The sequence below is a fragment of the Bufo gargarizans genome, chromosome 2 (assembly GCF_014858855.1).
Source record: "Bufo gargarizans isolate SCDJY-AF-19 chromosome 2, ASM1485885v1, whole genome shotgun sequence".
Classification (NCBI taxonomy): domain Eukaryota; kingdom Metazoa; phylum Chordata; class Amphibia; order Anura; family Bufonidae; genus Bufo; species Bufo gargarizans.
The window spans coordinates 397,465,583-397,489,110 of record NC_058081.1 but is presented as its reverse complement, the minus strand read 5'-3'; the positions used below and the strand labels follow the sequence as shown (position 1 = coordinate 397,489,110).

Below are 23,528 nucleotides of genomic sequence, written 5' to 3'. Positions count from 1 at the left end.
TATTCCCTGAGACTACCCAAGAAAAAAAAGCAAGCCTGTCTTACAAAGGGGAGGCTAGCGAAGTACCGGAGGCCGCTGCGGTTAATAAAAAATATCAAAACTGATTTTTTTATCGCCGCAGTGCGTGTAAAGTGAATGTGCAGTGATCAAAAAAAAAAATTTTTTTGTCACTGCGGTGGGGCGGGTGTGGGCGAACGCACGTGTGGGCGACCGATCAGGCCTGATCGGGCAAACACTGCGTTTTGGGTGGAGGGCGAACTAAAGTGACACTAATACAATTATAGATCTGACCGTGATCAGTTTTGATCACTTCCAGATACTATAAAAGTACAAATGCTGATTAGCGATACGCTAATCAGCGAATAACGGACTGCGGTGCGGTGGGCTGGGCGCTAACTGATCGCTAACTACCTAACCAAGGGACCTAAACTATACCTAAAACCTAACGGTCAATAACAGTGAAAAAAAAAAGTGACAGTTTGCACTGATCACTTTTTTCTTTTCACTTGTGATTGACAGGGGTGATCAAAGGGTTAATTGGGGTTCAGGGGGGGTGATCAGGGGCTATAGTGTAGTGTTTGGTGTACTCACTGTGAAGCCTGCTCCTCTGCTGGATCCAACCGACGAAAAGAACCAGCAGAGGAGCAGGCAGCCATATAACAGATCATATTTACTAATATGATCTGCTATCTGGCACTTTGATTGGATTTTTAAAAAATCAGCAACCTGCCAGCCACGATCATTGGCTGGCAGGTTGCTGACGAAATACTTCTGTGCGAAATGCCGGCGCGAACTGCGCATGCGCACGCGCATAGTCGCGTCATCTCGCGTCTCGCGAGATGACGCGTATATGCGTGACTGTGCGCAGCGCTGCCACCTCCGGAACGCACATGTGCGTTAGGCGGTCCGGAGGTGGTTAAAGAGACGTTCACGTTAGGATGTTACTGTTACAGGGGCAGGCCGCTGTGGCGGTCACTGTTAAAGGGGTGGACACTGTGGAGGTCACTGTTAAGGGGGCAGGGGCCACTATTAGGGGCAACTGCTGTGGAGGTCACTGTTAAGGCAGCCGGGTACTGTGAGGTCACTGTTAAGGCAGCAGGGTACTGTGAGGTCACTGTTAAGGCAGCAGGGTACTGTGAGGTCACTGTTAAGGCATGGGGGTACTGTGGAGGTCACTGTTAAGGCATGGGGGTACTGTGGAGGTCACTGTTAAGGGGCGGGCCCCTAAGGAGGTCACTGTCAAGGGAGTGGGGTGCTGTGAAACTCACTGTTAAAAGAGCAGGTCTCTAAATGAGTGTTACTAAAGAAAACCTGTCTTCAGTGTTTATAGTGTACTGTATGGCTGTCATGTGCAGAGGCAAGCTCCAGAACTGATAGTGGGAGACAGAGGGGACAGCCTATATATTGTAAAACTGCTTTCCCTAATTACTACGTTCTGCCATTTCATTTGGCTGAGAACATTATCAGCCAGGTGCTGGGAGCAGAGTCGGGGACACTGAGACATAGCAGACTCATACCCCACTACAAAACCTCGACCGCTTGAATTTTGTAGCTAAAATGCTTCAGAGAATTGGCAGCTATGAATCAAGTGCCCTCGTCCAACATGGCTGCCGACGCCATGACGCCACTAGCTGCTGCGTTCCAGCAATATTTCCTGCAGACTGCTATTGCCCGGCATGCAGCGGGGCGGCGCCTGGCTCTTACAAACATGGCTACCCCCATGCACCGGCTGATCGCTCGTAGGCAGGCGTAAGTAGAACCTCAGCCTGGGAAAGCGAGACGGGGGGAGGGGAGTGAGTGAGGAACGGAATGCTTGTTGGTTGCGTCATTTTGGGCGGGAAGTGTGCTGGGCCAGCGGTAGGTAGCGAGGGCGAGTTATGGAGGGGGAGGGAGGGGGCTGAGCCCAGGCTCTACCTCTGGCTCTCTGATTTATGTGCACGTTCTGGTAGTTATTAGAGGAGGAGTAGGGGACCGTTCACATAGTGCGTGTGATAATGGAAGTTTGGACCTCCCAGTCCTGTCAGATAGTAAGCCTGTATATAGATGTACACCGGAGGAAGCCTCTGTACGGGTGCACGCGCGTCACCGGAGGAAGCCTCTGTACGGGTGCACGCGCGTCGCCGGAGGAAGCCTCTGTACGGGTGCACGCGCGTCGCCGGAGGAAGCCTCTGTACGGGTGCACGCGCGTCGCCGGAGGAAGCCTCTGTACGGGTGCTCGCGCGTCGCCGGAGGAAGCCTCTGTACGGGTGCACGCGCGTCGCCGGAGGAAGCCTCTGTACGGGTGCACGCGCGTCGCCGGAGGAAGCCTCTGTACGGGTAAAAAGATCAGATCTCCACAAGCAGTCTTTTTTTCCGTAGTTAGGGCTCATGCACACGACCGTATGCCCTCAGAGACATACGGTCAGTGCGCACAGGAGTACATAGTATCGTAGGTTACTATGATGCTGTGTTTGCATCGGGCCGCCCACGATGCTATTGTCCTGCACTCATTATATTAAGAGTGCAGGACAATAGCCCCACAGGTGGCCTGATGCGCAGAGCATCATAGTAACCTATGGTGCTATGCACGCCGTGTATGCCGCTCCGAGACATATGGCCCGCTCACGGACCATATGTCTTGGAGGGCATATGGTCGTGTGCTTGAGCCCTTACAGTCATTTTGTTTTATACTACTATTGTGGAGTAAAAAAGTCAGATTATGGTGCATGACATCCTTTTGCCATAGTTTGAGACTTTTCACTTCTTGGCACTGAAAGTGGTGGTGGGGCTTAGCAGAGCGTACGTGGCCTCCTTGAAACCAACAGATTTACCATAATTTAAGCCACAAACTGGGGTAAATGATGGTTCCGATCTGTGCCAACTCATACCTGGTGTACATTTAAATTTCTGGCACACAGACTGTCTGGAAATTCATCAAATTTTTTAAGAGATCTGTGCCTCTTAAGAAATATGAACCCTGCCCCCCATTTTTTGTGATCAGCGAGGGGCCCATTTGTCTGACCCCCTCCAATCAGATATTATACCCTATCCTGTGGGTTAGGGTATAAATGTTTGTACTAAGACAGCCCCTTTAAAAAAAAAAAAGTCAGCAGTTGTGAAAAATAATATAAAATATAGTCACCTTATTTATCCCCTACCGTTTCCAGTGCTTGGCTGCAGTGGTCAAGTGGCGTATACCATGATTTCATGGCTGCAACCAAAACATGGCATGGTGTGGAGCATTGAAGCGGAAGTGTTAGAAGCTGAGGGGGATAAAATTAGGGGAGTATGTTATTTTAGCACAAATCCTGCCTTGGCTGATTAAATTATTATTATTATTTTTTTTATAAATTGGACAGCCACTTCAAGGGCCTAAAATACACTGCGTCTTTAACCACCTCAGCTCCCCTAGCTTAAACCCTCTTAATGACCAGACCACTTTTTACAATTCTGCACTACACTCCTTTCACGGTTTATTGCTCGGTCATACAACTTACCACCTAAATTTTACCTCCTTTTCTTCTCACTAATAGAGCTTTCATTTGGTGGTATTTCATTGCTGCTGACATTTTAACTTTTTTTTATTAATCGGAATTTACCTAATTTTTGGCAAAAAAATGACTTTTCACTTTCAGTTGTAAAATTTTTCAAATAAAACTACATTTCTATATAAATTTTTCTCTAAATTTATTGTTCTACATGTCTTTGATAAAAAAAAATGCAATAAGTGTATATTTATTGGTTTGCGCTAAAGTTATAGTGTTTACAAACTATGGTACAAAAATGTGAATTTCCACATTTTGAAGCAGCTCTGACTTTCTGAGCACCTGTCACGTTTCCTGATGGGCATAGTGAGTTCATAGAACTTTTTATTTTTTGTCACAAGTTAGCGGAAAATGATGATTTCTTTTTTTTTTTTTTCTTTCAAAGTCTCATATTCCACTAACTTGTGACAAAAAATAAAAACTTCCATGAACTCACTATGCCCATCACAAAATACCTTGGGGTGTCTTCTTTCCAAAATGGGGTCACTTGTGGGGTATTTATACTGCCCTGGCATTTTAGGGGCCCTAATGCGTGAGAAGTAGTTTGAAATCCAAATGTGTAAAAAAAAAAAAAAAAAAAAAAATGCCCTGTGAAATCCTAAAGGTGCTTTTTAGAATTTGGGCTCCTTTGCCCACCTAGGCTGCAAAAAAGTGTCACATGTGGTATCGCCGTAATCAGAAGAAGTAGGGCAATGTCAGGGCTCCAGATGGCGACCAAAATGGTCGCCAATGCGACTTAGAATTTACAAATGGCGACAAGACTTTTTAGTCTTGTCACCATTTGCGACTAGACCCTCTGCGGCAGCTCTGCAGTTGAACAGCGGCGGGCACAGAAGCTGATAGTTCTCTGCCCGCCACCGCCGATGTTCTTCTCAGTCTGAGTCAGCTCCGTCACAGCACACAGAGACGCTGGCAGCAGGGAGGGGAGGGGCTCGGGAGCAGTGTAATCTGATCCCAGAGTGGAAGCTGCTTCTGCCAGCCCCTCCCCGCCCACCAACCAATCAGAGCTGAGGCAAGGCAAGCACTAGCAGCTCCGAGTCACTGACAAATATACAGGGAGTCTAAGAAAGAATCGAATGAGTCACAGGTGAAAAGAATCTAAAGATCCAACTTAGTGACTCATTCGATTCTTTTTTTAGACTCCCTGTACAGTGTGCCCCCCCAACACCCCAGTATAAGAAACATTGGTGGCACAGTGTGCCCCCCCCCCCCAACACCCCAGTATAAGAAACATTGGTGGCACAGTGTGCCCCCCCCAACACCCCAGTATAAGAAACATTGGTGGCACAGTGTGCCCCCCCCCAACACCCCAGTATAAGAAACATTGGTGGCACAGTGTGCCCCCCCAACACCCCAGTATAAGAAACATTGGTGGCACAGTGTGCCCCCCCAACAACCCCGTATAAGAAACATTGGTGGCACAGTGTGCCCCCCAACACCCCCGTATAAGAAACATTGGTGGCACAGTGTGCCCCCCCCAACACCCCCGTATAAGAAACATTGGTGGCACAGTGGCCCCCCCCCAACACCCCAGTATAAGAAACATTGGTGACACAGTGGCCCCCCCCCCCCAACACCCCAGTATAAGAAACATTGGTGGCACAGTGTGCCCCCCCAACACCCCAGTATAAGAAACATTGGCACAGTGTGCCCCCCAACACCCCAGTATAAGAAACATTGGTGGCACAGTGTGCCCCCCCCCCCACACCCCAGTAAGAAACATTGGTGGCTCAGTGGGAAGTGCCAATGAGGGTTAAAAAAATAAATAAATAAAATTAACTCGCCTCCTCCAGTTGATCGCGTAGCTGCCGGTCTCCTCTTCTTTCTTCAGGACCTGTGGTGACGTCACTGAGCTCATCACATGGTCCATTACCATGGTGATGAATCATGTGATGAGCACAGTGATGTCACCACAGGTCCTTTGACAGGTCCTGAAGAAAGAACAGGAGACGATCAATTGGAGGAGGTGAGTTAATTATTTTTTTTAACCCTCATTGGCACTGCCCACTGCGCCACCAATGTTCATTATATTGAGGGGGGGGGGGGCGCACTGCGCCACCAATGTTTATTATTATACTGGGGTGTTGCCCCCCCCCCCCCCCAACACCCCAGTATAAGAAACATTGGTGGCACAGTGTGCCCCCCCCCCCAACACCCCAGTATAAGAAACATTGGTGGCACAGTGTGCCCCCCCCAACACCCCAGTATAAGAAACATTGGTGGCACAGTGTGCCCCCCCAGCACCCCAGTATAAGAAACATTGGTGGCACAGTGTGCCCCCCCAACACCCCCGTATAAGAAACATTGGTGGCACAGTGTGCCCCCCCAACACCCCCGTATAAGAAACATTGGTGGCACAGTGTGCCCCCCCAACACCCCCGTATAAGAAACATTGGTGGCACAGTGGCCCCCCCCCCCCCAACACCCCAGTATAAGAAACATTGGTGGCACAGTGTGCCCCCCCAACACCCCAGTATAAGAAACATTGGCACAGTGTGCCCCCCAACACCCCAGTATAAGAAACATTGGTGGCACAGTGTGCCCCCCCCCCCCACACCCCAGTAAGAAACATTGGTGGCTCAGTGGGAAGTGCCAATGAGGGTTAAAAAAATAAATAAATAAAATTAACTCGCCTCCTCCAGTTGATCGCGTAGCTGCCGGTCTCCTCTTCTTTCTTCAGGACCTGTGGTGACGTCACTGAGCTCATCACATGGTCCATTACCATGGTGATGAATCATGTGATGAGCACAGTGATGTCACCACAGGTCCTTTGACAGGTCCTGAAGAAAGAACAGGAGACGATCAATTGGAGGAGGTGAGTTAATTATTTTTTTTAACCCTCATTGGCACTGCCCACTGCGCCACCAATGTTCATTATATTGAGGGGGGGGCGCACTGCGCCACCAATGTTTATTATATTGAGGGGGGGCACACTGCGCCACCAATGTTTATTATACTGGGGTGTTGGGGGGGCACACTGCGCCACCAATGTTTATTATACTGGGGTGTTGGGGGGGCACACTGCGCCACCAATGTTTATCATACTGTGGTGTTGGGGGGGCGCACTGCGCCACCAATGTTTATTATATTGACCTTCTACTATGCATTCTGTATTAAAGAATGCTATTATTTTCCCTTATAACCATGTTATAAGGGAAAATAATACAGTGAATAGACTTTCATCCTAGCAACCATGAGTGAAAATCGCACCGCATCCGCACTTGCTTGCGATTTTCACGCAGCCCCATTAGCTTCTATGGGGCCTGCGTTGCGTGAAAAACGCACAACATAGAGCATGCTGCGATTTTCACGCAACGCACAAGTGATGTGTGAAAATCACCGCTCATGTGCACAGCCCCATAGAAGTGAATGGGTCCGGATTTAGTGCTGGTGCATTCCGGTATTTTGAATGCCAGATCCGGCACTAATACATTCCTATGGGAAAAAATGCTGGATCCGGCATTCAGGCAAATCTTCAGAGATAAAACCGTAGCATGCTGCGGTTTTATCTTTTGCCTGATCAGTCAAAATGACTGAACTGAAGACATCCTGATGCATCCTGAACGGATTGCTCTCCATTCAGAATGCATGGGGATAATCCTGATCAGTTCTTTCCACCTCATCACCACGACGGCTACAAGGAGATTGACCCCTGACCTCTGTAGGGGCAGGAACAGAGAGAGGGTTTAAATCCCCCCCTCCCAGCACCAGTGTTTCCTGTCCCTACAGAGTACAGGGGCAGAGACAGTCTCCCTGCGGGGAGCTGAAGAGAATGTAACGTCCTGACACCTACCGGGTGTTCCCCCTGCCCTCCTGCGGTCCTCGTACTAACGCTGGGCAGGGGCGAAGGAGGGAGGACTCGCTCCATTACAATATGTGAGCCTGCTCCCGGGTCGCGTTCTCCCGCCGAGCCTGTTTGGCTATCGCCGGGTGCGCGCCTAAGCGCTTCAGGAAAGCGGCAGACGTCACTTCCGGTGGACGAGGGAAGTGACGTCATTCAGAGGCGTCTCACATTCAAATTTTCGGCGCCAGCGGTGCCGAATGTCTCAGTGTACCGGCGTACATCGAAGCAGCGTGCAGTCATGTCGACCGAACCACGCTCCCCTGGAGACCCTTCTGTGCCGCCTGCAGTAAGTTCCCCTGTGGGGAAGCGCTTTGTTCCACCCTGTTACTTGTTCCTAGACACTGTACCAGGTTGCTTGTTCCTCCTCCTCCACTTCTCTGGCTTGGGGCTTCTGTCTGTTAGTTCCATGTATACCTAGATGGCTAATGGGGGTTATTCTTCCCAGGTCGCTAAGGAGGCCCAGAAAAAAATCAGAAAACAGTCAAAGTGTGTGTCCTGCCTTAAACGGCTTCCGGACGACTATCGCAAAAAGCTTTGCAAAGACTGCATCTCTAGCGTTATCGCTGAAGAACAGCCTTCCTTCTTTAACGAATTAAGGTCCATGATCCATGAGGAAGTAAGAACCTCCTTATCCCAGATGCCTTCACCCAGGGATGCACCTCCACCAAAAAGACGTAGGGGTCCATCTCCTTCCTTATCAGACCCGGAGATGATAGAGGAAGATGCCTCATCATCTAGAGCCTGGGAGGACGAGGGGGCCTCCTCTGATATTGATACTTCGGAATCAGATAGAAGATTCTGCTTTTCATTGGACGAGATGCCAGATCTCCTAAAGGCGGTCCGGGCCACTATGGGGGTCGAAGAAACCCCTAGAGCCCACTCGGTCCAGGATGAGATGTTTGGGAGACTCAGGGTTAAAAAGACCCGGGTGTTCCCAATAAACGAGAACATACGAGATATGGTGCTTGACGAGTGGTCCAACCCGGAAAAGAGGTTGGGGGTGTCCAGGTCCTTTAAGAACCGGCTATTGTTTGACTCAAGCGAAGCAAAAATTTTCAGTGAAACACCAAAGGTCGACATTCAAGTCGCAAAGGTCAATAAGAAGACTGCCTTGCCGTTCGAAGACACTTCTCAGCTGCGGGATCCCATGGATAGGAAGGCAGATAGCCTCCTAAAAAAATCGTGGGAAGCGGCGATGTTCACTTTAAAAACGAACATCGCAGCTACCTCAGTGGCAAGATCCATGAGGCTGTGGCTAGAGGAACTGGAATCTCACATCAGAGATAATACTTCCAGGGATGAGATCCTAAGGTCCCTCCCCCTATTGAAATCCGCCACAGCATTTATGGCAGACACCTCAGCCGAGTCTGTCAGATTTGCGGCAAAGGATGCGGGGCTCTCTAATGCGGCCCGCCGGGCCTTGTGGATGAAGAGCTGGTCAGGCGACAACACATCAAAGATGAAACTATGCTCCATCCCGTTCTCGGGGGAATATGTCTTTGGGCCCGTCCTAGACCGTATCCTGGAGAAAGCGGCGGACAAAAAAAAGGGGTTCCCAGAGGAGAGACCCTTTAAAAGGAGATATCCTTTTCGGGCCCCCACCAGCCAGAATAGACCCTTTAAAGATAAAGGGAAGTCAGGACGCTGGAGTTACCCAAAAGGGGGCAGGGGTAGGAACAACCCCTCCTCCTCCCAGAATAAGCCCTCGGACAAGCAGTGACGCCAGAGTTGGGGGGAGATTGAAGAATTTTCTGTCTCCTTGGGAGTCCACTACCCGGAACCCTTGGGTTCGGGACATAATAAAATCCGGGTACCACATCGAACTTTCTTCATCTCCCCCAAACCGCTTTATTGTCACCAACCCAAGTTCCCCCAAAGTGCGCAAAAAGATTCTGCTAGGGGTCCAAAGTCTTCTGGCGACGAACGTGATAGTACAAGTCCCGTCAACACAGCAAAGGCAAGGGTTCTATTCGAACCTGTTTTTGGTAGAGAAAAAAGAGGGCTCATTCCGCACAATTATAAACTTGAAAGCCCTGAACAAGTTTGTCATTTATCGGAAGTTCAGGATGGAATCCCTGAAGTCCCTGATTCCGTTAATAGGGAGGAACGCCCTGATGTGCTCAGTAGACCTTCAGGACACCTACTATCACGTCCCAATTCATCCAGAGTCACAAAGGTTCTTGAGGTTCGCCATCCAGGACCACAAGGGAGTAACTCATCACTTCCAGTTTACGGCCCTCCCCTTTGGGATATCATCTGCACCCAGAGTGTTTACGAAGCTGGTAGTCGAGATGGTGGCCTTCCTGAGACACAAAGGTCTGGTGATTATACCGTACCTGGATGATTTCCTACTAATTGGGAATTCGGAGAACAAACTCAGAACAGACCTACAAACCTTCCTGTCTCTCACTCAAGATCTGGGTTGGTTGGTGAACATGAAAAAATCGAACCTGGTGCCCTCCAGCACTATCCAGTTCTTGGGCGTCATCCTGGATTCCCGAACGCAGCATACCTTCCTTCCACCAGACAAGGTCAAAAACCTTCAATTACAGGTTCGACGTTTCCAGAACAGGAGGTCATGTCCCATAAGGGAAGCTATGAGCCTCCTGGGTCTTCTCTCGTCTTGTATCATGTCCGTCCCATGGAGTCAGGCCCACTTCCGATCTCTCCAAGCATGGATCCTCAGAACTTGGAACAAACAACAGTCCTCCTTGGATCACAAAGTTCTGATTCCCCTAGCGGTGAAGACCTCCCTGAATTGGTGGAAAAACACAAGCAATCTGTCCTTGGGAGTGGCCTGGGAGAAGGCTCCCTACATTCAAGTACTTACGGACGCAAGCGGAAAAGGATGGGGAGCGAAAGTAGGAGATCATTTGTTCCAAGGTTCCTGGATTCCAACAACCCGCTCTGTCCTCCAATTTCAGAGAGCTGGAAGCAGTCTGGAAAGCCCTGAAGGCTGCAGAGACCCTTCTGGTGGGTCAGCACGTAAAGATCCTTTCGGACAACACGACGACTGTGGCTTATCTCTCTCACCAGGGAGGCACGAGATCGGAGAAACTGATGTCTATTGCAAGGAAGATCTTCAACTGGGCAGAATCCCATGTGAGTTCTATCTCCGCAATTCACCTAAAAGGAATACTGAACGTAGAAGCAGACTATCTCAGTCGCCAGTCAATAGATCATACCGAGTGGTCCCTGAATCAAGAAGTATTTCAGGTTTTGGCAGAAAGATGGGGCACTCCACAAGTGGATCTGTTCGCCTCCAAAAAGAACGCAAAGGTACCAACGTTCTGTTCGCTAAACCCACGGGACAATCCCTGGGCGCTGGATGCGCTGACGATTCATTGGGACTGGGATCTCGGTTATGCATTCCCACCTTTGCCTCTACTTCCCAGGATAATCCAGAAACTCTACCTAGAAGATACGACACTAATTCTAATAGCCCCCTATTGGCCGAAAAGGAGCTGGTTCTCTTCTTTAAAAAATCTATCAGTAGAGGATCCATGGCCTCTTCCTTCCAGGAGGGACCTGCTTCACCAGGGGCCAATCCTACACCCAGATCCGAGCTTCCTCAAGTTGTCAGCATGGATCCTGAGGTCCAGAGGTTGAGGTCCCAGGGGCTCTCAGACCGAGTGATAGCCACCCTAAAAGCGAGTAGAAAGAAGGTTACCTTCTCAATTTACTTAAAGATCTGGAAGAGATTCTGTACCTGGATGGGCAACCCTGCCCCAAACTTAGAGCCGCCCAATTTTCTGAAAATCTTGGACTTCCTCCAGCAGGGGCTTGAATTAGGTCTTAGACCCTCTACCCTGAGGGTACAGGTCTCGGCACTTGCCTGCTTCTTTGATCGAGATCTAGCCAGTCATCGCTGGATTAAAAGATTCATGAGAGCTGCCTCCCGACTACGTCCCTCTCTAAAATCTAGGATCCCCAACTGGGACCTCAATACGGTACTCACTGGCTTGACTCTTGCTCCGTTTGAGCCCCTATCTAGTTGTTCCACCAAACATCTATCGCTTAAGACTGCATTCTTGGTGGCCATCACGTCCGCAAGAAGGCTAGGCGAGATCCAAGCACTATCGATACAGGAACCCTATCTCCGTATCACCGATGACAGAATCATTCTTAAGTTAGATCCAGGATTTTTGCCTAAAGTGGTATCGGATTTCCACCGTAACCAGGAGATAGTCTTACCCTCCTTTTGCAGTAATCCCTCTAATACTAGGGAATCTAGCTTCCACTCTCTAGATGTAAGACGCTCTGTCTTACGGTATCTTGAGGTATCAAAAGGTTTCCGTAAATCCAGCAACCTATTTGTGTTATTCTCGGGTAAGAATAAGGGTCTAAAAGCCTCCAGGTCCTCCTTAGCACGGTGGATAAAGGATTCTATTTCCATCTCCTATGAGTCCCAAGGTCTGTCGTGCCCCCCAAATTTGAGAGCTCACTCTACCCGGGCTATGTCCTCCTCCCAGGCCGAGCGGGCCGGAGCTTCTCTTGAGGATATCTGTAAAGCTGCTACTTGGTCTAACATCCACACCTTTACTAAACACTATAGGTTAGACCTATCTACTTCAGACTTGTCTTTTGGACGTAAGGTCCTTCAGGCGGTCGTCCCCCCCTAAGCTATAATTTTTTATATCTCCTTGTAGCCGTCGTGGTGATGAGGTGGAAAGCCGGAATTAGACTTACCGGTAATTCAGTTTCCACGAGATCACCACGACGGCACATATATTCCCTACCCTTCCTTAGTCTTACCTGGGAGGTTATGAAGTAATACCCTCTCGGTTCATTAATTTTCTGTTCTCACCACTTATTTCTGTCTCTGTAATTTTGGACACACTGGTGCTGGTGGTGGGAGGGGGGGGGGTTTAAACCCTCTCTCTGTTCCTGCCCCTACAGAGGTCAGGGGTCAATCTCCTTGTAGCCGTCGTGGTGATCTCGTGGAAACTGAATTACCGGTAAGTCTAATTCCGGCTTTTCTGGTATAGGGCCCCTGTGTGACAGAACTCTATGCCGGAAAAGAAAAACGTTAGTGTGAAAGTACCCTAAAATATGTTTAAATCTCCCCTTTCCCAATTTTACATATAAAATATATAAACAATAAATAAATAAACATATTACACAGCGCTATCCAAACTATTAAATTATTAAAAAATATCTCCTATGCGGTGAGCATTCGCCATTTTTTTAGTCACCTTGTCACCCCAAAAAATAGGACAGGACTGTTCTATTATGGGCTGAATGTTTCATAAAATGCAAAATGCACGCAGGTTTTTTTTTTTTTTTTTTTTTTTTTAGTATCGCAATACTTTTTTATGTTGACGAAAGCGAATCAAAATTTTGGTATCAAAACAACCCAATGCCGATCTGATCGGCGTAGCGTTGTCACGATACCAAAATTTTGATTCAGTTTCGATTTGGCGACTAAAAATTTGATTTGGCTCCTAAATTTTTCAGTTCAGGAGCCAATGGCTACTAGGTATTTTTTTTAGTCTGGAGCACTGAATGTGTTTTGGGGTGTATTTTTACATATAATCTCTGTAAAAGTCAACTTTTCCCATTTTTTTTTTTCGTACAAAGTTGTCATTTTTGAGAAATATTTCTCTCGCCTAGCATGGGTATATGTAAAAAGACACCCCAAAACACATTGCCCAACTTCTCCTGAGTATGGCGATACCACATGTGTGACACTTTTTTGCAGCCTAGGTGCGCAAAGGGGCCCAAATTCCTTTTAGGAGGGCATTTTTAGACATTTGGATCCCAGACTTCTTCTCACGCTTTAGGGCCCCTAAAATGCCAGGGCAGTATAAATACCCCACATGTGACCCCATTTTGGAAAGAAGACACCCCAAGGAATTCCATGAGGGGCATGGCGAGTTCATAGATTTATTTTTTATTTTTTTTGGCACAAGTTAGCGGAAATAGATTTTTTATTTCTTTTTTCTCACAAAGTCTCCCTTTCCGCTAACTTGGGACAAAAAGTTCAATCTTTCATGGACTCAATATGCCCCTCAGCAAATACCTTGGGGTGTCTTCTTTCCAAAATGGGGTCATTTGTGGGGTGTTTGTACTGCCCTGGCATTTGAGGGTCTCCGCAATCATTACATGTATGGCCAGCATTAGGAGTTTCTGCTATTCTCCTTATATTGAGCATACGGGTAATGAGATTTTTTTTTTTTTCCCGTTCAGCCTCTGGGCTGAAAGAAAAAATGAACAGCATAGATTTCTTCATTCGCATCGATCAATGTGGATGAAAAAAATCTCTGCAAAAAAAAAAAAAGGAGGGGAAAGGCGTCTGCCAGGACATAGGAACTCTGCCCAACATCCATACCCACTTAGCTCGTATGCCCTGGCAAACCCGATTTCTCCATTCACATCAATCGATGTGGATGAATAAATCATTGCCGGGATTTATTATTATTTTTTTATATATACATTATACAAAGTGTTTGCCAAAGCAAATGAACACCGCCCCTCAGCTCGTAAGCCTCGCCAAACGTATCTTTTTTACTGCAGAGGAGAAATCTTGTCTTGCAGCGCCGCATACACCGACTTTTGTGTAATCTGACAGCAGTGCAATGCTTCTGTCAGAATGCACTTTAGTGCTGCAGCTGCTTCATTGGTTGGTCCACCTTGAAGGTAAAAAAAAATAAAAAAAACACTCCGCAACGCAATAAATGTATTAACTTTATATAATATTTGAACAGAACATTAACTTTTATAAACTTTATTGAACTTTTGGAACAGAACATGAACTTTTTTTTCTTACTGGTGATTTTTTTTATTTTATTACCTTTTACCTTTATAGGACAAACCTCTCTGTCCCATGGGGAAGATGTGCAAAGCGCAAATCGCCCAGAGATGTGGCGAAATACATTATGCACTTTGTCCCAGGTGAAAGGAGAGGTTTGCAGCAGCTGTGAGTGAAAGGGCCCTAAGAGCCCTGTGTGCCTGTCCTGTGTCACGCAATCCCTATGCTAATAGTGTACCTGTGTGTGGTACTTCCGGAAACACTCCCCTAAGCATACGGCAGGGTGGTCAGGGAAGTCAGGACAGAAATAGCGGGTGTCACGCCTTATTCCACTCCTGCTACAGACACAACATCTTTTACGGGGTGGCGCTTGGGTTGAGGTACCAGCAACGACATTGGGGAAATGTCGCTCGTGTAGACGGCTCACTACACTGGTGGATGGGGCCACGGAACCTCCTGGATACAGGAGGTTCTCGATGATCTCTTCCTGAAATTTGAGGAAGGATCCTGTTCTCCCAGCCTTACTGTAGAGAACAAAGCTATTGTACAGAGCCAATTGAATTAAATATACAGACACCTTCTTATACCAGCGTCTGGTGCGGTGGGACACTAAATAAGGAGCCAACATCTGGTCATTGAAGTCCACCCCTCCCATGAGCAAATTATAGTCGTGGACCGAGAGGGGCTTTTCAATGACACTGGTTGCTCCTTCTATTTGCATTGTCGTGTCTGCGTGAATGGAGGAGAGCATGTAAACGTCACGCTTGTCTCTCCATTTCACCGCGAGCAGTTCTTCGTTACACAAGGCAGCCCTCTCCCCCTTGCAAGATGGGTGGTACGAGCCGTTGGGAGAATCCCCGGTGACTAGGTCGCGCGGTGCCACAGCAGCCAATCTGTTCTGTAAACAAATGCCTGAAGAGGGACACACTTGTGTAGAAATTGTCCACATAAAGATGGTACCCCTTGCCAAATAAGGGTGACACCAAGTCCCAGACTGTCTTCCCACTGCTCCCCAAGTAGTCAGGGCAACTGACCGGCTCCAGGGTCTGATCTTTACCCTCATAGACTCTAAATTTGTGCGTATAGCCTGTGGCCCTTTCACAGAGCTTATATAATTTGATCCCATACCGGGTGCGCTTGCTTGGGATGTATTGTCTGAAGCCAAGGCGTCCGGTAAAATGTATCAGGGACTCGTCTATGCAGATGTTTTGCTCAGGGGTATACAAATCTGCAAATTTGGTGTTAAGGTAGTCTATGAGGGGCCGAATTTTGTGGAGCCGGTCAAAAGCTGGGTGGCCTCTGAGACGAGAGGTGCTGTTGTCACTAAAGTGCAGGAAACGCAGGATGGTCTCAAATCGTGTCCTGGACATGGCAGCAGAGAACATGGGCATGTGATGAATTGGGTTCGTGGACCAATATGACAGCAATTCATGCTTTTTGGTTAGGCCCATGTTGAGGAGAAGGCCCAGAAAAGTTTTAAATTCTGAAACTTGGACGGGTTTTCATCGGAAAGACTGGGCATAAAAGCTTCCTGGGTTGGCAGCTATAAAATGAGTGGCATACCGATTTGTTTCTGCCACGACTAAGTCCAAGAGCTCCGCAGTCAAGAACAGCTCAAAAAACCCCAGTGCCGATCCGAACTGAGCTGTCTCAACCCGAACTCCAGACTGGGCGGTGAAAGGGGGAACTACTGGTGCGGCTGAAGTTGGGGGCTGCCAATCGGGGTTTGCCAGCACTTCAGGGACTCTGGGGGCTCTAAGGGCCTGTCTGTGCGGTGGCTGCGACGGGGGAACTAATGCACCTTCTCAACTGCCCTTCTGGTGCTCGCCACTTCACCATGTTCTACGGCAGTGCTGGTACTAGGTCCGGTATGGGCTGTGCTGCTGGTGTATGCCTCACCACGTAATCCGACAGCGCCCCACTCTGCTGCCCTTGAAGCGGATCCTGCGCAACCTGTGGTCTAGCAACACGGGGCCGGGTACGCCTGGTGCTATCAGGGACCTCAACCTCCTCGTCCGAACTTTGCGTCGGACTGCCACTGCTTTCTACAGGTCCGTATTCTGACCCGCTGGATTCGTCAGATGAGGGTTCCCATTCCTCATCCGACTGGGTCAGAAGCCTGTAGGCCTCTTCAGAAGAATACCCCCTTACTTGCCATTTGGTCAACTAAATTTAGGGGGTATTCCCTGAGACTACCCAAGAAAAAAAGCAAGCCTGTCTTACAAATGGGAGGCTAGCGAAGTACCGGAGGCCGCTGCGATTGATTAAAAAAAAAAACCTGATTTTGTTTTATCGCCGCAGCGCTTGTAAAGTGATCGCGGGGCGGGCGTGGGTGAACGCACATGTGGGCGACCGATCAGGCCTGATCGGGCAAACACTGCATTTTGGGTGGAGGGTGAACTAAGGTGACACTAATACTATTATAGATCTGACTGATCAGTTCAGTTCTGATCACTTGCAGATACTATAAAAGTACAAATGCTGATTAGCGATACGCGAATCAGTGACTGCGGCGGGCTGGGTGCTAACCGGCGCTAACTACCTAGCAAAGGGGTCAAACCTAACTGTCAATACTAGTGGGGAAAAAAAGTGACAGTTTACACTGATCACTTTTTTCCCTTTCACTTGTGATTGACAGGGGTGATCAAGGGGTTAATTGGGGGGGGGTGTTCTGGGGCTAAATGTGTTGTGTCTTGTGTACTTACAGTGATCTGTGCTCCTCTGCTGGGACCAACCGATGATAAGGACCAGCAGAGGAGCACAGAAGCCATTTAACACATTATATTTATAAATATAACGTGTTAACTGGCTTGTGATTAGATTTTTTTTTTAAATCACCAGCCTGCCAGCGATGACCATTGGCTGGCAGACTAGTGACGAACTCCTCCTTTAACTTTTGCCGGCCCGCAATGGACATGCGCGGGCCGGCTATGCGCGTCGGTGCCGAAGCGTGAAGGAGGAATGAATCGACTGCCTCCGGAACGCAATCCTGCGTTAGGCGGTCCGGAGGCGGTTAAAGGGAATTTGTCACCAGTTTTATGATGTCCTAACTATGGGCAACATAAACGATTGATAGACCCCTGTACTCTCTTGAGTGATACAAGGCTACCGCACATTAGTTCCTATGGACCACATCAGTGGATGTGTAAAGTAGAACTGGCTTAGTTGCCTGTGGCAACCAATCAAATTCCACCTTTCATTTTCCAAAGAAGCTGTAAAAAAATCAAAGGTGGAATCTGATTGTTTGCTTTGGGCAACTAAGCCAGTTCTGCATTACACCAGTTTGATAAATCTACCCCATATTGTAATGCTAATGCACTGGGGTCAATGAGAGAAGCAATCTGATGATTGCTTGTTATAATTCCCTAGGGGAACTATAAAAAAGTGTACCCCAAAAAATATATAAATATATGCAGTGGATATAAAAAGTCTACTGGACCAGATCTGTACCCATTCATTTTCAATGGGTCCTGAAAAAAAATCAGACATTGTGCTGTCCGATTTTTTTTTTTCAGGACCCATTGAAAATGAATGGGTCCAGATCTGTTCCGCAAAAAACTGAACAGATCAGGAAAGAAACAACGGACGTGTGAATGGACCCTTTATAATAAGTTTCCAATTCATATAAGTATTATCCCTGTGCGCATTGTAAAACGTTAAAAATTATCTTTATAATCACCTGTCCTTTCTGCCCAAGGGGTGTTCTTTGTGCCCAGCCGCGTCCCAACTGCCGGATCCTTAGACAAGCCTATCTCATTAGTATTCACTTGGCGCAATGTGATCCCGGCGAGCGAGGGTGCCGGGCGCATGCGCAGGATCTCCGAATGTCGGGGACAGGAAAATACCACCCAGCGAAGTGAGATGGGCGTGTCTAAGGATCCGGCAGTTGGGACGCGGCTGGGCACAAATGCGGCACAAAGAACGCCCCTTGGGCAGAAAGGACAGGTGATTATAAAGATTATTTTTAACATTTTACAATGCGCACAGGGATAATACTTATATGAATTGGAAACTTATTATAAGACCTAGGGGGGCATATAAAGAGCTAATTATGCTCAGAAGGCCTGTCAGTGTCCCTTTATGTCTGTTCGACGGCCCTGCAAACAATACTGTGGAACGTATCCTATTCTTGTCCTTACGCCTGTGTGCATGAGGCCCTAGGCTGGGGCTACACAGCGATCTTGGCCTCAACATGCTTCACACAATCCATTATCGTTGGGCAGCAGTACAGCCACTGAACTGAATGGGCTCTCTGCATGACTTGCAAGTTGCCATGACCTCAAATTTGCAGAAATCCAGAAGCACTTTTAGATTATTTTTTTTAGGGGGGTACGGGGGGGGGGGGGATGTAGAGTTGTTTGAAATGCACAGAAGTATTATGAAAGTAATCAAGTTGAGTCTTCAAGTGGGACTGAACAAATAATTGTGAATCAATTTAATATAAAAAGAAAACCTCAAGCCCACAAATGGCTACATTGATAATGAAGATGTTATTGTAGTAGTAAAACATAAGAAAACCTAAACATATTTGGTCAAAATAGAAGCCCTCATATGGCTTTGCTGACAGAAAAATGAAATGAATGGGACTATGGAAAAACTGAAAACATTGCTTCTTCCTAAACGTCCGAAATAGGCTGGTCCTGAAGGAGTTAAAGGGGTTGTCCGGGTTCAGAGCTGAACCCGGACATACCCATATTTTCACCCAAGCAGCACCCCTGATGTTGTCATCGGAGCATGGGCACAGGCTCTTTTGTTTACAATAACACACTGCGGGGTGACGTCACCGGTTCTGATGGGTGTGCTTTAGTGTTGCCCTAGCCGTTTTACTGGCTAAGGCAGCGCTAAAGCCCGCCCATCAGTGCCGGTGATGTCACCGTGCTTCATGGCAGCAGTCATCGGAACTCCTGCGATTTAGCGCAGGGCAAAGGAGAGCATTGGAGCATGAACTGCTCCGATGCTCAAGTCAAGGGGGCTGCCTGGGTGAAAATGGAGCTATGTCCGGGTTCAGCTCTGAACCCGGACAACCCCTTTTAAATGGGTTTTCCACTTTGTGTCTATGTAATCTACAGGTGTCTATCTCTCTCTTTCGAAGAACCCTTTTTTCCAGATAGGTCATCAAAATCAGATCAGCTGGATGAAGAAAACGCAAGGCTCGTGCAAGCCCTGTGTTCTCATCACTGTTTACCTTCTCACCATAAACATTGCAGCTCCTCTGTAATTACACCTGCTCTCCACTGCAATGTCAACGGCGAGCAGGTAAACTTAGGAGACCACATGTATGAAACATACAGCTGATCGGCAGTGGGGGCCGGGAGTCGGGCCCCGCCGATCAGATATTGATGACCTATCCTAAGGATAGATCATCAATATAGGAAAAGATGAGAACCCTTTTAAAATTGCTAAGGATGCTAAGATAAAAATATCAGATGTTTTTCTACAAAATAAATAGTGCAAATTGTGATCTAAAATTGCTTTATATTTAACACTCTTATCTGTTACAGTGAAGCAAACAAGCAGAATGTGCGTTGTCAGAAGTGCCTCGAAATGGGTCACTGGAGCTATGAATGTACTGGGAAAAGAAAATATCTGTACAGACCATCCAGAACCGCTGAATTAAAGCGAACATTAAAGGAAAAAGAGGCGGCGAGACTGCTTTTAGGACAAAGGTAGATGTTTCCTTGAATAATGGATGACTTCTTGCTTGAAGGATGTTCTACAGGTACCAAACCTGTAAATGTCATATATATGAGGTGTGTGTAGACAATATGCATACACGAGATATATGTGTGTGTGTGTGTATATACAGGTGAAACTCGAAAAAAAATTATATCGTGCAAAGTTTATTTATTCAGTAATGCAATTTAAAAGGTGAAACTAATATGAGATGGTTCAAGCCTTTATTTGTTATAATTTGGATGATTATGGCTTACAGCTTGTAAAAGCCAAAAATTAGCTGACTAGAGTGTGACACTTTTAACCTAGAATATTGAACCTTTTCACAAAATGAAAATTTTAAAGGATAACTGTCATATGATCAAAAAAATGTTTTATAAAAATATGTTACTGCAGCAGCAGCATTATGCATAAAGCAATATGTAGTTTCTTTACTTACCACTGTTTTCCCCTTAGTTACGGCTGTTTTGAATCCTACATTATGAGGATCTGCTCAAGATGGCTCCTCTGCCAGCTCTCTGAGGCCAAAACTGCATTCCCTCAGGTCACATGCAAACTTGCTGTAGCCAGCAGCTCCCTGCCAGCCAATCAGAATGGATTACTGAGAGTCGCGCCTCCTCACTCTGAAGCCTAATGCAGGCATGCAGTGTGAAGGACCGCCCCTCCGTCTTCCTGTCTTCTTAGCCGGAGACAGATGAGCCATAACAACGGTCTTTTAAGGGAGCAGTGGAAAGGGACAGGAGACATTAATGAAAGCTGGTATTATAAGGTAATTACAGATCTTTTAGCAATCATTAACAGACTAACCCAGGTATACATCCCTAGCTCTAATAAACTAGCAAATAAATAAAACAATATGACAGTTATCTTTTAAGCTGCATTAGTGCAATTCCTTTTAAGTTGCATTACTGAAATAAATGGACTTTTGCACGATATTCAAATTTTTCAAGTTTCACCTGTACAATATGTATACATGAGATGTATGTGTATATGTGTGTATATATATATATATATATATATATATATATATATATATATAATCTCTATGAGGTATATGTATATGAGATGTGTGTGTGTGTGTGTGTGTGTATATGTATCTATGAGATATATATATGTGTGTGTGTGTGTGTGTGTGTGTGTGTGTGTGTGTGTGTGTATATACAGTACAGACCAAAAGTTTGGACACCTTCTCATTCAAAGAGGTTTCTTTATTTTCATGACTATGAAAATTGTAGATTCACACTGAAGGCATCAAAACTATGAATTAACACATGTGGAATTATATACATAACAAGAAAGTGTGAAACAACTGAAAATATGTCATATTCTAGGTTCTTCAAAGTAGCCACCTTTTGCTTTAATTACTGCTTTGCACACTCTTGGCATTCTCTTGATGAGCTTCAAGAGGTAGTCACCTGAAATGGTTTTCACTTCACAGGTGTGCCCTGTCAGGTTTAATAAGTGGGATTTCTTGCCTTATAAATGGGGTTGGGGCCATCAGTAGCGTTGTGGAGAAGTCTGGTGGATACACAGCTGATAGTCCTACTGAATAGACTGTTAAAATTTGTATTATGGCAAGAAAAAAGTAGTTAAGTAAAGAAAAACGAGTGGCCTTCATTACTTTAAAGGGAGTCTTTCACCTAATCTGAGCGTTTTAGACCGCTCAGATCAGGTTATAGACTCTTTAACCCTCATTACGATCATACCTTTCTCTTATGTGTCCCTCGCCCAGATAATGAAAATAACACTTTTTAAACTTATGCAAATTACCTTCTGAAGGTGCCCAGGGGCGGCGTTACTGGGCGATGTGCCCAGAAAAACACACCTCCAGCCGGCGGACGTCACGAGCGGCACCAGAGGACGGCGGGCTGGGAACTGGCCCGCACCTGCGCACTGCTCTGCCCATTATGGGCAGAGGAACATCCTTTCATATTGCGCATGCGCCGGCCGGCTGTCTTTAGTTGGCCGGCGCATGCGCAATATGAAAAGCTGTTCATCTGCCCATAATGGGCAGAGCAGTGCGCAGGTGCGGGCCAGTTCCCAGCCCGCCGTCCTCTGGTGCCACTCGTGACGTCCGCCGGCTGGAGGTGAGTTTTTCTGGGCACATCGCCCAGTAACGCCGCCCCTGGGCACCTTCAGAAGGTAATTTGCATAAGTTTAAAAAGTGTTATTTTCATTATCTGGGCGAGGGACACATAAGAGAAAGGTATGATCGTAATGAGGGTTAAAGAGTCTATAACCTGATCTGAGCGGTCTAAAACGCTCAGATTAGGTGAAAGACTCCCTTTAAGAAATGAAGGTCAGTCAGTCCGAAAAATTGGGAAAACTTTGAAAGTGTCCCCAAGTGCAATCACAAAAACCATCAAGCGCTACAAAGAAACTGGCTCACATGCGGACCGCCCCAGGAAAGGAAGACCAAGAGTCACCTCTGCTGCGGAGGATAAGTTCATCCGAGTCACCACCCTCAGAAATCGCAGGTTAACAGCAGCTCAGATTGGAGACCAGGTCAATGCCACACAGAGTTCTAGCAGTAGACAAATCTCTAGAACAACTGTTAAGAGGAGACTGTGTGAATCAGGTCTTCATGGTAGAATATCTGCTAGGAAACCACTGCTAAGGACAGGCAACAAGCAGAAGAGACGTGTTTGGGCTAAAGAACACAAGGAATGGACATTAGACCAGTGGAAATCTGTGCTTTGGTCCAGGGCTGTGGAGTCGGTAGATAAATGGTCCTGGTCCGACTCCTCAGTTTTTTGGTACTTTCGACTCGCTCTCCGACTCCTTTGTATTTAATATGCGAATGTCATTACCACAGAACTACTGGCTAGGAAGCTGCTGCCTTCTCCTTTTGTGTGCTGATCTTCTGCTGAAGATAGGGCAGTGGGAGGATCCAAGAAGGGGCAGGGGAAGGGGCATTCATTTTAAAACATGATTTCCCTAGTAGAATCCCATAGTCATGTTTAAAGTTAAAGCTAACAATCGAGTTTACAAGTTTTTATAGCCTTAGCTGAATGACGGCAGTTTTTCATATGGTTTATAGCTTCAGTCTTGAACTATTGACTATCCATTCCCTTCACTTATACAAGTGTCTAGTCCTGCAGAAAACATATTTACTTAATCAGTTATCAGTGAGAGGCTAGGTTAACCATGGGCGTTGCGTTCCCTGTAACAGTGGAACACAACACAATGGAAAGTATAAGTATTGCCGCTCCTTAACTGTGCGTTGCGTGCCATATAGTGAAGCATGTGAAAAGCATGCTTCTTCATGGTCACTTAACGTGTTCGCATGCATTGGCCTTTATTCTTAAGGTAGAGAAGTACCGTATTTTGGGGGGAAAATAGCAGTGCGTCTTATGGGGCGAAAGCTACGACCGTCCGGTGAATAGGGAGGAGGGGCTGGGGGCTGGCATCTGTTTCTGTAATGGCAGCGGGGCCCGGTGCAGTCACTGTATTCTACTACACCGGGCCCCGCTCACTGTAGTATACAGTAATCATATCTAACTTGTGGGTATTGTTAAAGTATTCCAATCATCTTAAAAACTTCTTGGCAGTCAGGAGGCCGGGCGGGCGCTAGTAGCGTAGCTCACTATGTCATGCGCCTGCTCCGCCCACTTTATGAATGAAGCAGGCACTCGGCCCCGCTGCCATTACAGAAACAGATCCCGGCCCCCATTCACTACACAGGGACACTGTTATGGGGGGGGATCTGTGGATGACACATAAGATAAGATGCTAT

At 47.0% G+C, this 23,528-nt stretch overlaps 1 protein-coding gene across 2 annotated transcripts in view; it reads left to right on the top strand.

Moving 5' to 3' along the window:
- The first annotated feature begins 1,677 nt into the window (after positions 1-1,677).
- ZCCHC10 (zinc finger CCHC-type containing 10) overlaps positions 1,678-23,528 on the top strand; it is a 26,599-nt gene continuing 4,748 nt past the window's right edge. For both annotated transcript variants that reach the window (XM_044277776.1, XM_044277775.1), the window contains exons 1-2: positions 1,678-1,749; positions 19,621-19,785. In XM_044277776.1, coding sequence (XP_044133711.1) covers positions 1,709-1,749; positions 19,621-19,785 — 206 coding nt within the window. In that variant the 5' untranslated portion in view covers positions 1,678-1,708. The remainder of the gene's footprint in view (positions 1,750-19,620; positions 19,786-23,528) is intronic.